Source organism: Hemiscyllium ocellatum, chromosome 11 (genome assembly GCF_020745735.1).
Source record: "Hemiscyllium ocellatum isolate sHemOce1 chromosome 11, sHemOce1.pat.X.cur, whole genome shotgun sequence".
Taxonomy (NCBI): domain Eukaryota; kingdom Metazoa; phylum Chordata; class Chondrichthyes; order Orectolobiformes; family Hemiscylliidae; genus Hemiscyllium; species Hemiscyllium ocellatum.
Genome location: NC_083411.1, coordinates 89,488,788 through 89,505,057, shown reverse-complemented (window position 1 = coordinate 89,505,057; position 16,270 = coordinate 89,488,788). Strand labels below are relative to the sequence as shown.

The window sequence follows — 16,270 nt, the reverse complement described above, 5'->3', positions numbered from 1 at the left end:
ATTACAACGTTGGAACAGTCGCTGGTTATAGTAGAATTAATAAATTATTTAATCTCGAGAACGTGACTAAGCAGGTGGTAAAGTGGTTGATGTGGGGTATGTGGATTTCAGTAAGGCGTTTGATAAGGTTTCCCACAGTAGGCTATTTCACAAAATATGGGGGCATGGGATTGAGAGTGTTTTAGCGATTTGGATCAGAAGTTGACTAACTGAAAGAAGACAGAGGGTGCTGTTTGATGGGAAATGTTCATCCTGGAGTTCAGTTACTATTGGTGTACCACAAGGATCTGTTTTGGGGCTTTGCTGTTTGTCATTTTTATGAATAACCTGGATGAGGGTATTGAAGGATGGGTTAGTAAATTTGTGGATGACTCTAAGCTCTGGAGTTGTGGATAGCGCCAATGGATGCTGCAGGTTATAGAGGGACACAGAGGCAGAGCTGGGCTGAGAGGTGGCAAATGGAGTTTAATGCAGAAAAGTGTGAGGTGATTCACTTTGGAAGGAGCAACAAGAATAATAAGTACTATGCTAATGGTAAGATTCTTGGCAGTGTAGATGAGCAGAGAGACCTCGGTGTCCATGTACATAGATCCCTTAAAGTTGTCACCCAGGTTGATAAGGCTGTTAAGAAAGCATACAGTGTGTTAGCTTTTATTGGTGGAGGGATTGAGTTTCGGAGCCATAAGGTCATGCTGCAGCTGTACAAAATTCTGGTGCGCCGCACTTGGTGTATTGCGTACAGTTCTAGTCACTGTATTACAAGAAGGATGTTGAAACATTGGAAAGGGTTCAGATGAGATTTACTAGGATGTTGCCTGGTATGGAGAGAAGGTCTTATGAGGAAAGGTCTTATAAGGGACTTGAGGCTGTTTTCATTAAAGAGAAGGTTGAGAGGTATATGATAATCAGAAGGTTCGATAGGATGGACAGTGAGACCCTTTTTCATCAGATGGTGGTGGCTAGCATGAAGGAACATAGCTTTAAATTGAGGGGTGATAGATAAAGGACCAATGTCAGAGTAGTTTCTTACTCGGAGAGTAGTAGCAGTGTGGAACGCACTGCCTGCAACAGTAGTAGACTCGCCAACTTTAAGGACACTTAAATGGTCATCGGATAAACATAGGGATGAAAATGGAACAGTGCAGGTAGGAAGGGCTTCAGATTAGTTCATAGGTCGGTGCAACATTGAGGGCCGAAGGGCCTGTATTGCACTGTAATTTTCTATGTTCTATTACATTTTCCAATAGAGTTAAGTCATTTCAATTCTTCCTTTTTTTTTGTATTTTAGCTATGGGACAGGAATAAAATGTGTTTTGCTTTTAAAGCCAAGTGGTGTAAGCAACCAACTTACTTCTGCAACACAACACCTTTCACTTGCCTTTAAATAAGATAAAAGTGAGGGTCTAGGCTATCTCTGATATATTTGAAGGGGGCTTGGTCTGGTTCATAATAACTCACAATCCTCAGACTTACTACTAATCTTCATAACATTATACGCCTCTGATTGTAATAGTAATGATCCAAAAATTTGCAGGTAAGGTTTAATTTTCTGTTATTCCCTTCTCCGGCTGTGGTTTATAAAGATGTTATTGCCTTTATAACAAATTCTCAAATTGATTGTTATGTAGAAAGATTAGACAAGTTCCTTTCTATGTTAGCATGTTCATTACTATAATTGGGAGCTCCCAGGTGTCAACTGGCCTTTTCTGACATTGTTGCTGTTTTCTGGTGGTAGATTAATGGACAATTGGACTTTTTATGTACTAATGTGGGAATTGAAATTGTTTTAATGTCAGCTAAGCAATGTTTAATGACTTAACTTTCACTCTCCTGCAGAACAACACAGGATGTGTAATACTAGGTTCCAGTCAAGAGAAGGATGGCGAATTGGATAGGGTCATCACAGGGCCTGTTCGATCAGAGAGAGAAGCACTACTTGTGGGTAAGGGACACTTCTAGGATTGCACAACATTTTTGTCAACTCAAAGATATATTTTTGTTTATAAAACAGAACAGAAAAGTACCATAGTGTGATCATGCTGATGACCAATTAACAAATTAATTTATTGAACATTAATACTCTAAGATAAATTGCTGTTAACACTTAATCGATTACTATTATACTGCAATTTTGAACAGATGATTGATTTCCCTGCCCATTTAAACATAAGATCATAAGAAATAGGGACTTCATCCCACTCCCTAGCTACTGCATCAGATGGTGTGCAAACTCAGAATTTGAATATTTCCAATGAAGGGCTTCTCCCCAAAACATCGACTCTCCTGTTCCTCGAATGCTGTCCAACCTGCTGTGCTTTTCCAGCACCACACTTCTGCCTCAAATTCTTGTTTAGACAGGTTGGGTTTTCTCTCCATTGTAAAGCCAAACTACTTCCACCTCTATATCAGGAGGTGGTGATGCAGTGGTATTGTCATAAGATCAAAGCAAAAGGCTCTACAATCTCCTGCCTGACTTTGCAGAGAATCCTAGGATAAATCCTATCTGGCCCAGGGGACTTACCTATTTTCACACTTTCCAGTATTGCTAATACCTCCTCCTTGTGAATCTCAATCCCGTCTAATCTAGTAGCCTGTATCTCAGTATTCTCCTCGACAACATAAGTCTTTTTCCAGTATGAATACTGACTAAAAATATTTATTTATCACTTCCCCATCTCCTCTGACTTTACGCACAACTTCCCGCTACTATCCTTGTTTGGCCCTAATCTTTCTCTAGTCATTCTTTTATTCCTGATGTATGTATAGGGTTTTCTTTGATTCTATCTGTTTTTAACCTCAGCCCATACTATCTCAGTAGACAAGTCCTCAAACGTCCTTTCTGCTACCGTAATACTGTCCTTGACTAACAATGCTCTTTTACCATCTTCTCTGTTTTTACTGAAACATCTAAATCCTGGAACCTGCAACAACCATTCCTGTCCCTGCTCTACCCATGTCTCCGAAATGGCCACAACATTAAATTCCCGTTACCAACCCATGCTGTAAGTTCACCCGCCGAAGTCAGGGACCAGATTGTTGAGCCTTTGGCTTTGATCTTTGTATCGTCATTATCTACAGGAATAGTGCCATAAGACTGGAGGATAACAAATATTGTCCCCTTGCTCAAATATTGTCCCCTTGCTCAAGACAATGCTGCTAATTATAGACCAGTGAGCCTTACTTGGGTTGTGAGTAAAGTTTTGGAAAAGGTTATAAGGGATAGGATTTATAATCATCGAGAGAGGAATAATTTGATTAGGGATCGTCAACACAGTTTTGTGAAGGGTAGGTCATGCCTCACAAACCTCATTGAGTGCTTTGAGGTGGTGACCAAACAGGTGGATGAGGGAAAAGCAGTTGATGTGTTGTGACCATTAGTCGGGGGGACCCATTTCCCCCCGACTAATGCACCTAACACTATGGGCAATTTAGCATGGCCAATTCACCTGGCCTGCACATCTCTGGATTGTGGGAGGAAACCGGAGCACCCGGAGGAAACCAAAGCACCCAGAGGAAACCCACGCAGACACGGGGAGAATGTGCAAGCTCCAGACAGACAGTTGCCAAGGCTGGAATCGAACCTGGGTCCCTGGCACCGTGAGGCAGCAGTGCTAACCACTGAGCCACTGTGCCACCCACGGTTGATAGGGTTGTTTAGAAGGCATACAGTGTGTTAGCTTTTATTGATAGAGGGATTGAGTTTCGGAACCACAATGTCATGCTGTAGCTGTACAAAACTCTGGTGTGGCCTCACTTGGAGTCTTGCATACAGTTCTGGTCACCACATTATAGGAAGGATGTGGAAGCTTTGGAAAGGGTTCAGAGGAGATTACTAGGATGTTGCCTGGTATGGAGGGAAGGTCTTATGAGGACAGTTTGAGGGACTTGAGGGTGTTTTCGATACAGAGAAGGTTGAGATGTGGCTTAATTGAGACACATAAGACAATCAGAGGGTTAGATAGGGTGGACAGGGAGAGCCTTTTTCCTCAGATGGTAACAGCTAATACAAGGGGACATAGCTTTAGATCGAGGGATGATAGATATAGGACAGATGTCAGAGGTAGTTTCTTTACTCAGAGCAATAGGGGTGTGGAATGCACTGCCTGCAACAGTAGTAGACTCGCCAACTTAAGGGCATTTATATGGTCATTGGATAAACATATGGATGAAAATGGAATACTGCATGATAGATAGGCTTCAGATTGCTTTCACAGGTCGTCGCAACATCGAGGACCGAAGGGCCTGAATTGCGCTGTTATGTTCTATGTAAAAACCAATACAAGTCCAATGTATAAATTATAGAGAGGAGAATGTTAACTAATTTCCTCATAGCTTGGGTATTGTGAGGTGACGAAAGACCAAGGTCCATCTAGTTCATCGTCTACCATCCTGCTGTGACATGATACAGTAATAAAGCTCCATTTCTCCAGCCTTAGATTCTGCTTTGCCTCAAGACCACGCTCTGTCTTCAAATCTGTGTGGTATGAGAATGCTTACTTATAGAAAACCTATGAGCCACTGTAGAAGGTTGAAAAGAGTACCAGTATAGGCAAGGGAAAGAAAAAGTAGTGGTTTAGGTGACAGAAAGCTTTCATTTTAACAGCTCGTGGAATTTATAGGGTACAGAAGGTAGAGGAAGATGGTTCGGATCAGAGGAAAACATGCCAGAATGGCATCACATGAGAACTTACATTGATGCAGTATCTTTAAAATAGTAAAATGCCCCAAGTCACTTCATTGGAATCCAATCAGATGAGGAAAGTTTAGTCAAAGGAGGGGTTAAAATAAGGAGCCTGTTATTCCATGTGTGACATGTTATGTATTGTCATCTCTCTGTCCTATGCCATCCTATGTGTAATAGTTTATCCTTTATACCCACACTTTATACCAAATTGTACGTGAGACCTTTTGGACAACATAATTTTGGGAACAGAAAGGCCAGTTTAGCTGTTTAGTATTAAGTTGGCACAATGTAAATATATGGACACACCTTTATGCTGCTACAGAGCTGGGAAATCCATATTTGGGTACAGTATTGTATTGGTTATATTGCAGGAGCAGTACCTCAGAGAAAACCAGTTTAAATCCAAACACTGTTCAATTGATCATTTAAATTCAGCAAAACAAAATTACGAAATAAAATGATGGTCTCAATAAAGATGACTGAAAACCTGTTGGATAATTGTGAAAACTTAATTAGTCCATGTGGGAATAAAACTCATTGTCCTCTGTCAAGGGCTTATGCCCGAAACGTCGATTCCTGTTCCTTTGATGCTGCCTGACCTGCTGCGCTTCTCCAGCAACACATTTTCAGCTCTGATCTCCAGCATCTACAGACCTCACTTTCTCCTCCTGTGTATGACTCCAGTCCCTCACCAAACTGATGACACTGAATTGCTGACAGAAGTGGCTAGGCAAGGGGGAAATCTGATAGGTCCCAGACAGGCAATGGGAGAGTTGACAGGTCTCTGATAGGTAATGAGTGACCCAAATGGCATTCAGCACAGTGTACCTTACTCAATGTTCCTAACGTGTTTCTTCATTGAGATTTTTGCAAGGTCTAAGCATGTTCAAAATAGCTCCAAGCGTCTTAGTGCTACTAACAATCCTTGAACCTACCATAAATCCATGCTTGTATCCATCCTTTGTATTGCTCATATATGTGCTATCCCTTGGTGTGATCATTAATAGACATGACATTAGATTTGACAGTGCTGATGAAAATGTAAGGCATACGGGTTGGTCATTTTCCCCTCAGGTCTGCTTCATTCTTCACTAAGATCATGGCTGATCTGCTTTATGGATTCCATCTTCCTGCTACATTGCTTGATTGCAGTATTATCTCAAAATGTACTGCACTTTTGCTTAAACACAAGCTCTTGTGTAAAGTATTCCAAAGATTCACAACCATTGACTGAAGACATCACTCTTCTGCTCACTCCCAATTGGGCAATCCTTTACTCTGTTACCCCTAGTTCTAGACTTTAAAGGTAGGGCAGGCATCTAACTCCTTTCTCCCACATGTTCTTTGTTATGTAATCTTGATCATATAATCTCAGTTTATAGTCCAGTGCTGAATTGAGGTGGTGCTCTATTATGTACCATCCTTAGATTGATAGAATGGATTGTATTTTTATGGAGTTGGGAAGACTCCACGGAATTTTTGAATTGGTGTTAAGAATTTGATTCCATTGATCCTGACCCTAACCCCAGAGTTTCCAAATTTCAACAATCTTATACCCAGGTCTCTGTTTTACACTTAATATCCAAATAGTCTGCCTGTGTTTACATAGCAAATCCCTTCTTATTTTAAAACATTGGATTATTGTTTCCTCTTGTTCTTCTTTAATCAAAAGAAGTTTCAGTTTCCTGAATTTCCTCCCATAAAGTAAAGCCTTCGTCCTTAAATAAATTTTAGTTTACTCCATGAAACCCTTTTTAATACACTGGGTTAATTAAGGTAGTTTGCCCCCAAATTTATAGAAATAGAGTGTTCTATCAAACTGTCATTTAATTTACTCCCTTCTTGGTTAAATAAATTAATTATTGCATTACATTCAGTTTCACTTTGATTACTTCAATACCTGAGAAGCTCAATGTCAAAATGCAGGAAGATCTGAACAATAGCCAGGTCAGCGTTAATAAATAATAAGTAATATTTGAGCCATACAGATGTTATGTAGTGACCATCTCCAACAAAAAAAACTTCAGTATTACTCCGCAATGTTCAATTGTGTTCCTATTACTGCATTTCCCACTATCAAAATCCTGAGGGTTACCGTTGAGCAGAAGCAACTAGACCAGCCATATAAATAGTTTATCAACAACAGCAGGTCATAGGCTTGGATTCCTACAATGAATAATTCACCTACCATATCCCAAAATCGTGCTAACCATCTGTAAAGCACAGTCAGGAGTGTAGTGGAATACTCTCCAATTCCCTGAATGAGTGTAGCTCTAACAACACTTAAACTATAGCATCTTCCAGGACAAGGCAGCCAGCTTGACTGGCACCACATCCTCAAAATTCACTCCTTGACCACCGAATATGTACTGTGCACCACCTGTAAGATGCACTGCAAACATTCAGGAAAGCTCTTTAAGTAGGACCCTCTGAACACACAACCACTTCCAACCAAAATGACAAGGGCAGCAAATACATGAAACATCATCACCTTCAAGTTCCTCTGCAAGTCATTCTTCATCCTGATTTGGAAATGTATTGCTATTCCTTTAGTGTCCTTTGGTCAAAATATTGGAACTCCTTCCCTAATACCCCCACTAACCACCACCTGAAGTGCAATGAAAGATGGGCAATAAATGCCAACCTCACCAGTGAAGCCTACATCCCCATCTTCAATGGAAATGGACGATTTGACAACTAACATCAGTTTGCTTTACGGACATTCCCAATCTCATTGGGAAATGCATTCAAAAGTAACTTCAATGGAATGGGGAAGGAAATGGGGAACAGTTCTTTGAGTAATGGTTGCAAGAAATGACTTTCTGCAATCCAACTCTCAGATGTGAATTACGAAAAACCTTAGAGAAAGGTGGAAAGAAAGGTACTGCAGTTAAGGGATTGAGAAAGATCTGTGGTGACAGATTAAATGGCAAAAAGAGAGATTATTTTTATGCTTTGGAGAAAGACCAGATGAAATAAGAACAGGAGTAGGATGTTCAGCCCAGCGAGCCGGCTCTGCCATTCAATAGGGCTATTGCTGATCCGACATTCCTCACATCCATGTTCTTGCCCTTTCTCCATAATCCTTGAATCATCTCATGATCAATCTGTCTATTTCAGTCTTAAATATATACAAGGACTCTATGCCCACAGTTCTCTGTGGCAGGAGTTCCAAAGAGACTCAATCCTCTGAGAGAAGAAATTTCTCCATATCTCAGGTACTGGTACCCCTTTACCCAGAACCTGTGAAGGAAAAACAGGTATACTCTTAAAATAAAGCCTTTATTATTCCTTTAGTTAAATTGTGGCAAGAGTTTATGACTGATACATAAGTACTTAGAGATCCCTTTAATATCTTTACCCATGTAGATTTGCAACATTCGAGTAACACAACCTCTTCATTCTTCTACTGAAATATACCAACTACCTCATGTTTACTTGTGTTGAAATATTTGCCAAGTTTGGTCATTTTGCAGTTTATTAATTCTTGTAGATTATTGCAGCCCTCCTCGGCATTGACTATTGGCATTATCCACAAACTTTGGAGTCATAAATTTAATTCGAAATATAAATTGTTAACATAAATTGTAAGCAGCTATGACTCGTGTAAAATACCACTTGCCACCATCTGCCACTCAGAATAACTACCCCTTTAACTCAACTCTGCTTTCTATCTTGAAGCCAGTGAACAATGCGCCTGCCACTGATTCTCTGATTCCACATTCTCAACCTTATTAGTTTGTTATGGGGCACCTTCTTTGAAGCCTTTTGAAAATACATACAAATTTCTATGTACATTACCATTGTTACCACCTCAATAATGTTAGTTGAGAAAGATCTTCCCCTTTGAAATTCATGCAGATATTTCTTTATTTCTCATTTATGGATGTTCTTCTATTCTCTCCTGTAGTAAAGATTTCAATGTTTTTCTCCCATTAATGTTAGGCTGACTGGCCTTTCATTCTGCGGACATCATCTGCACCATTCTTCCAAGAAACTGAATTTACTATCTGAAGTCCTTTAATACTACAACTTTTTGCTACTTCCTGTTCCACCTAACTTGGTGAATTCTCTCCAAGTTGTCCACTGTTACTCCAAATGTGACTTGATCACTACTAAATATCAGCTTAAAAAAGAACAGGAGAATGCCTTTAAGCTCCCTGAGCCTTGTGCAGCATTCAATTAGATTGTAACTGACACCATTTCCATATGTCCATTTTTTTCACCTTCTCACTTATCTATTGATACTCTAATTTGACAACAATCTCCCTCAATTTTTAAAGCTCCAATTGCAAAGCCTTTTGAGGCAGAGAAATGAAAATTTACACTTTACAATATTGTGCTTTTTTATACAACATTTGTAGAAGTGTTACCTTTACCAAAATAAATTGTTCTGTCATAAAAATATTTGCAATTGACAAAGAAAGGAGAAATATTAAGAAATGTTTGCTATAGTTTGTACACAATAATTGAATTCCTCCTAAGTTGTAGAGCCATAAATAACGATTAAGCAGTTTTTGAAGCTGCTTTCACATAGATTAAAATAACTACTCATGCATATTCAGTTGTACTTTTTTATTTTAACAACATTAAGAAATGGAAATAAATAAAATTTAGTGGCAGTCCGATGCGCGGATTGCAAAAACATGAACAGTAATACAATATCAGACCTTTTGATCAATGTGGTTCTAGCTCCTAATTAATACTAAAGGACAATGTATTACAAATGAAAATGAAAAGCATATTCAGTTTTGATTCACTTTATTTATTGCTTCTTTTTTCAAAAATAATCAGCTCAATGAGAAACAGTTGTTTGTCGGAAAAATTCTAAAGATCTTTCCATCTGAGTTTTATGTAGGTCAAAAATAATTTGTTGCCTTGAGTCTGCAGCAGCAAAATAATTTGGCAGTAAATAGAGGCCCTCGTCCAAAGTTACAATGTTTAATACTGGAGGAAACATGGAGATGTATTAAAGGGAGATCTCTGAAGCAACTGTGTTCTGATGAAGAATCACTGGACTTGAAACGTTAACTTTTTTTTCTTCTCAGATGCTGCCCGACCTGCTGAGTTTTTCCAGCAGATTCTCATGCAACTTAGCTGTTTTCCCACAATAATGTTTTATAGTTTCTCTAATTGTAATAAATAAAATCTGTAGAATAACAAACTGGACAAAGTAGCGATATTTTAACTCAGTGCGCATTCAGATTGGTAGTTGAAGTTATTGGACAGAAAATTCTATGAGATAAAGCTAATGTTTAGATGATTACCTTAAATTTGTTTCACCATTGTTCATCCTTATTCCCCAAGAACTTGCCCTCTTCTTGGAAAGAATGCGTTTTACTGGGACATAGTCCCAAGCCATCTGTGATTTCTTCAATGTTGCTCGAATAATCATAGGCAGTGAGTTCAGGAAACGTTTGACTGTATGTCACAATCACTCAGTATCTCTCCAGTAAATTCATTGGATTAATATAACTGCTTATGTCCCTTTTAAATTTGTGTGACTCAAATGAAAGTAACCCAGAAGTCAAACCTTTGTTAAACAGATTAATAAAAAATAAACAACAGTACAGCAGAAGAATAGGCCCTTTGGGCACCAAGACTGCATGGACAAACGATACCCTTCTAATCCAAAAACCTTTTGTCTCCATGTGGTCCGGATGCTTCTATTTCCTGCATATTCATATATCTGTCAAGATGGCTCTTACTTTGCTATTATATTCACCAATATCACTACCTCTGGCAGCACATTTCAGGCATTTACCACCCTTTGTGTTTCTTAGAAAAAAGCTTGCCTCTCTCATCTTCTTTAAACTTGCCCACTTTTATTTTAAACATATGTTCCCTAGTAATGGACATTTCTACCCTGGGAAAAAGACCCCAGTCATCCATTCTATCCATGCCTCTCTAATTTTGGAAAATTCTATCAGGCTGCCCCTCAACCTGCAACGTTCAAGTGGAAACAAAGCAAGTTTGTCTAATCTCTGCTCATAGCTAATACTCTCCAGACTCGGAACATTCAGGTAAACTGTTTCTGCACCCTCTCCAAAGCCTCCACAGCCTTCTGGTGACCAGAAGTGAACACAATATTCCAAATGTAGCCTAACTATGGTTCAATACAGCTGCAACATGACTTGCCAACTTTTATACTCTGTGTCCTGACCAATGAAGGCAAGCATCCCACAGGTCATCTTGGCCATGTTATCCACTTATGAAGTTATAGAATGGTTAATTTATTTCAATCTATTGCTATAAGTTCCTTGTAAGACATATTCTTGTTAACTTAAAAAAAATTAGGTATCAACACTAATGTAGAAACATAAGATTTTGCTTAAATGCAAGGATAAACCCTTGAAGACTGTAATGTTGGTGTCATCTCAAATGATCACAATTCAGTCTGTATGAAGTTTCTTTGCCACCTTTAGGTAATAGATCCCTCAGTCCACACAATAATTTTGTCAGTCACCAATGAATTTACACCTGCAGTTATTTTGCCTCTGTCGCGATCCTCTTTTAAGAACACATTTTAAAATGAAGATGTAAAAACAACCATGATATTTTAGGATTCTAACTTATCGTCATAACATGCAGGTAGCAACAATGAATCGTTGTGTCTTTTCTTATCCGTGCCAGGACATTGTGAAAATAAAAAAAAATTTTTATTAATTTTTCACCAAATACAGGTATAATTTCTACATTCCTCCATGTCCACCCATTTGGAGCCAGCATAGATTATATATGTTCTTATCTACAGCGATTGGATGCAAAGGTAAGTTAGAAATGGTACTTTCATTGACTGATTAGTGAGCTAATGTTATTTACACGATGTTCCTATTTTGTTAAAGCAACAGCAAGTCCATTCATCCTAGGAACTGCAAACAGTTACTGGTACCTTCATCCTGTAGATGTTGAATTGGTTCTCAATGCATCAAGAATCTTTGGTCTGATACACTAATTGGTTTCACACACAGCAATTATTCTGTAAAACCCCATGCAGCAGTCAGTGTACTGTTTTCTGTGATTTAAATGTCCAGCAGCACAGTTAGTCACTTAGACAGCTGTTGTAAAAGAGTAGGTGTTAGGTGGTTATGGGATTAGTGTATCAGGTGGGTGAGATGAGAAGGGTGCCAGGTATGTTAGAGTGCTTAGGGTAGGTTAGGGGCCTGCAGTGACAGGCCTGGGGGGCTCAGACTAACGTGTGGGGATGCAGAGAGGTTGTCGAGAGTGTCCAGTGGAGTTGAATCAGAGGTGGTATGGAGCGATTGGAAGTTTCAATTTCCCAAGCAGTTCTCTCCAACCACTGCATCGGGGATTCCATATGATCCTACAACTAGATTCCAAACTGTGCTGTTTCAATGACACTCTGGTGATTGAAATTGGTAAAAATAATGACTACAGATGCTGGAAACCAGTTTCCAGAATAGAGTGGTGCTGGAAAAGCACAGCAGTTCAGGCAGCATCTGAGGTGACATTTCTGCCACCTCCAAACGGACCCCACCACCAGGGATATATTTCCCTCCCCACTCCCAATGGCCTTCCGCAAAGACCATTCCCTCCGTGACTACCTGGTCAGGTCCACGCCTCTCAATAACCCACCCTCCCGTCCTGGCACCTTCCTCTGCCACCGCAGGAATTGCAAAACTTGCGCCCACACCACCTCCCTCACCTCCATCCAAGGCCCTAAAGGAGCCTTCCACATCCATCAAAGTTTTACCTGCACATCCACCCATATCATTTATTGTATCCGTTGCTCCCGATGCAGTCTCCTCTACATTGGGGAGACTGGACACCTCCTAGCAGAGCGCTTTAGGGAACATCTCTGGGACACCTGCACCAATCAACCACACCACCCTGTGGCCCAACATTTTAACTCTCCCTCCCACTCAGTCGAGGACATGGAGGTCCTGGGCGTCCATCACCGCCACTCCCTCACCAACCAACGCCTGGAGGAAGAACCCTTATCTTCTGCCTCATAAAACTTCAACCCCAGGGCATCAATGTGGACTTCACCAGTTTCCTCATTTCCCCTTCCCCCACCCACCCCAGTTCCAACCTTCCAGCTCAGCACCATCCCCATGACCTGTCGTACTGGCCTATCTTCTTTTCCACCTATCCACTCCACCCTCCTCTCTGACCTATCACCTTCATCCCCACCCCCACTCACCTATTGTACTCTATGCTACTTTCTCCCCACCCCCACTCTCCTCTCATTTATCTCTCATGGCGATTGAAATGTCTAGGCTATAAATTTACTAATGTTACAGGTTTAAATCTCTCTCCACAGAGTGGAGCTTCTGGAACTGTGACTCTAAGTTGCAGCATGTCATCAGAGGAGTGTTGGATTGAAGCCAGGTCTAAAGACGAATAACTTAGAATTAGGATGGCGAGTTGTCTATTGGTGTTCACAAAATTTGCAAACTTAGGTGATCAATCAACATTGCCAGAGGTAGGAAGCAATCCAACACCTGCTTTGTAACGGACCAGGAAGTCTTGCAAAAAAAGCTGAGGAAAAATACTTTTTCTGGAGAGGGTTTTAAGGCCAAATTATTGGAGGTTAGTCTGATGGAATGAACTTCTGCTTTGGCTTATGAACAGAAAGATTCTACGTAAAACTATTTTGTGATAATCACAACACAGCTCTTTGTAAAAGTAGACTGCTTCCCTTTTCTGACAGCGATATTTGGCTCAACAGACATCTTGATGACAGATTTTAGAAATGTCACTCTTATACAACACAGCAGGTAATGTTCTGAGGCAATGAGACAGATTAGATTAAACATATTTTCTGGTTGTGCCTGTTTCCAAACTTGATATGTTGAAACTGGATACTTAAAGCAGAAGAATGTTCTACAGCAATGCTATCTTTCACCTTGATGATAAAACATCTCCAATGTGTTTTGTAAGAATTCTAGAGTTTGTGTTTCTACTGCATTTTATAGGAACATAGGACTTGAGAACAGGAATAGGCTATTCAGCTCTTACAGCCTGATTTCATTGGACTTGTTTCATCAAAGTCAATTCTTCAATATCAGTTAAGACATTTTGCCATGTCCATAAGATTGCAAAAGTTTAATTATTTCTTGACATTAGTAGATCCTAATAGTGTTGCTGATTAACTTGAGTATATTTTTTGGCACAAGTATTCATATAGGTTTTTGGAAGTGCATTTGCAATTTTATGTAACACCACAGGCTGAAAGATGACATTTGAGTGGGAAAATTTAGGATGAGCCTGCATAGGACAAGTGAGTGAAGGTGGCAACACAGGGAAGTATGGGAGTTCAGCAGTGCAAGGCACTGTTATCCTGATGGAATATATTCATTGTAAAGTAGGTTATTGGCAATTTAAATTCATTTTGTGATTGAACTCATGAATTCTTCATGTCTGAGGTATATTGAGACCCTCTAACATCATACTATCAACTGAGTTGCTGTTTTACAGTCAACCTTTCCTCACTTTATTATCATGAGGGTACTGTAGTTTTCTCATTTTTGAAACAAGTAACTGTCACTACTATCTGTTCTTTTTGTGCAGATCTCTCCCAGTGAAATAGAAGGTCTCATGTCAAGGCTTCAACATGTGTTTCAGCAGGAGATAACTGGCGTTGGTGCAAGTTTGGAAAAACGGTGGAAATTTGGTGGCTTTGATGGAATCAAGGCCCTCCAAAACTAATAACTTGGTGGTTACTCACAAGATTACAGAACTACTCCATACTGCTGCATACTGTTACAATTAAGTAGACTTTTTAAAAAAAGAAAATACATCATCAACTTGAGCAATATAAGCTGCACTTGGAAACTGGCTTAAAGAATTGTGTTTCTCAACCCCTTACTGTTGGATAATAAACTGTGCTGTGCAATTATAGTTGGTGTAGAAAATGAAAGTAAGATGAGCCAAATTACTGCTGAAATGTAAATAGGCTACAACTTAAACTGTGAAAAATCTACAAAGCATTCTTTTTTTCCATAGTCATGGTCTCACATTAATCACACCACTGTTTCTCCTCCTTTTGAGCTATATTATAAAGGTAATGCATCTTGCAAGACATTTGCTTTTGTTTTGCTGTCATAATGGGGTGTCTCCATATATCTTTAGAAACTTGAAATGTTCCAGTTTCTCTCAGTTAAATGCTAATGGAAATTAAAAAGCACTAGTAATTATTTTGATCCATCCTCAAGCCCCCAGTTAAAAGGTTTACTGAGAATCCACTGATTTTATTTATTTTATGCAATGGCTCAGTTCCAGTGTTTGTAAAACTGGCTGGTCCTTTCTCCATTCCCTTCATCTCACTTAATGTCTCCTGAACATGGTTGTGCAAAGTCAGAAATTGGTCTGTGGACTATGGGAGTTCCACATTGCTCTCACTGAAATCCCTATCCTTTGTCATAGTTAGGATGGTGAGTTATGATGGGCTATTTGAATGCAGTGGGTACCTGCACTGAACTTAATTTTGTCTTTATGTAGCATCCCGTCAAGTGCACTTTTCAAATGAATCTACTTGGAACTTTGGCAGATTTTTCCAATTTCTTAGTTGGGTGACCAAAGTCAATTGAAACTGTCACTGACTCAGCTGAGATCAGCTAATCGATGAATCTTGGCACATTCTTGGTCTGTGCAGCTTAGTTCACCTTGCATGATGATAAATATCCACCATTGGATACTGTTCTGCAAATGCATTTTTGTCTGTGGTTGAGTAAATATGTCAAAAGCAGCATTTGTTGAGACGTAATTTCAGACTGTTCTTCCATCGTGTAGCAAGATTTCAGGTTGAAATTCTATTACATAAAAAATTGGAACAAAAACATAGCTTTTATATCACCTGATCCTCTCTGATAAATGGAAAATCTAAAGGTATGCAACTGCCATAAATGGATGGGTCTGATTGGGTTTAATATTAGCTACACGTATCTTACTGAAGATATAAACGTAGCATAGAAAAGGCTGTTCCATTTTTAGTTTATAAGATAAAAATTAGGGCAGAATGTGCCAGTATTCATGTTTGAAAGAAGAAATACGAATGTTGTTAACATATACATAAGTCTGAAGTACTGTACATTAAATTAAACAGAATTGGGGACAGAACTGTTTACATCTGTAATTTTTTTAAAAATCCCAGCTGCACTAACTTGCCTCTCACATCTATCTAGCAGCATGTTTTGGACAATATATCTAGTTTATACAAGCTCAGTTTCACTGTATTGATAAACGTTTTATTTTTAGAGAAATTATTTTTTACAAAAGTTTAATACTTGAGATAATAAAGTAACTGCAGATGCTGAAAATTTGAAACGAACAAAAAACAAAATTGCTAAAGAAATGTAGCAGGTCTGGCTACGTCTGTGGAGAGAAAATTGAGTTAATGTTTCAAGTCCAGTGACGTTTCTTCATAACTGTTCTGAAGAATCAGTGGACTTAAATCATGAATGTTGTTTTTCCTCCATGGATGTTGCCAGACCTGCTGAGTTTCTCCAGCAATTTCTGTTCTTATTTGTTTTTAATACTTGGTTTTTATGTCACTATGGTTGAAGATATAGGCATAACACCTATGGTTAGTTATACTGTAAGAAACTGAGAATCCATTCTGCT

General features: G+C 39.3%; 1 protein-coding gene across 4 annotated transcripts in view; it reads left to right on the top strand.

The window, feature by feature from the left end:
* LOC132820237 (ecto-NOX disulfide-thiol exchanger 2-like) overlaps positions 1–14,625 on the top strand; it is a 198,814-nt gene extending 184,189 nt beyond the window's left edge. For all 4 annotated transcript variants that reach the window (XM_060832239.1, XM_060832237.1, XM_060832241.1 and 1 more), the window contains 3 exons: positions 1,837–1,942; positions 11,368–11,453; positions 14,219–14,625. In XM_060832239.1, the coding sequence (XP_060688222.1) occupies positions 1,837–1,942; positions 11,368–11,453; positions 14,219–14,356 (330 nt within the window). In that variant the 3' untranslated portion in view covers positions 14,357–14,625. The remainder of the gene's footprint in view (positions 1–1,836; positions 1,943–11,367; positions 11,454–14,218) is intronic.
* Positions 14,626–16,270: the final 1,645 nt, after the last annotated feature.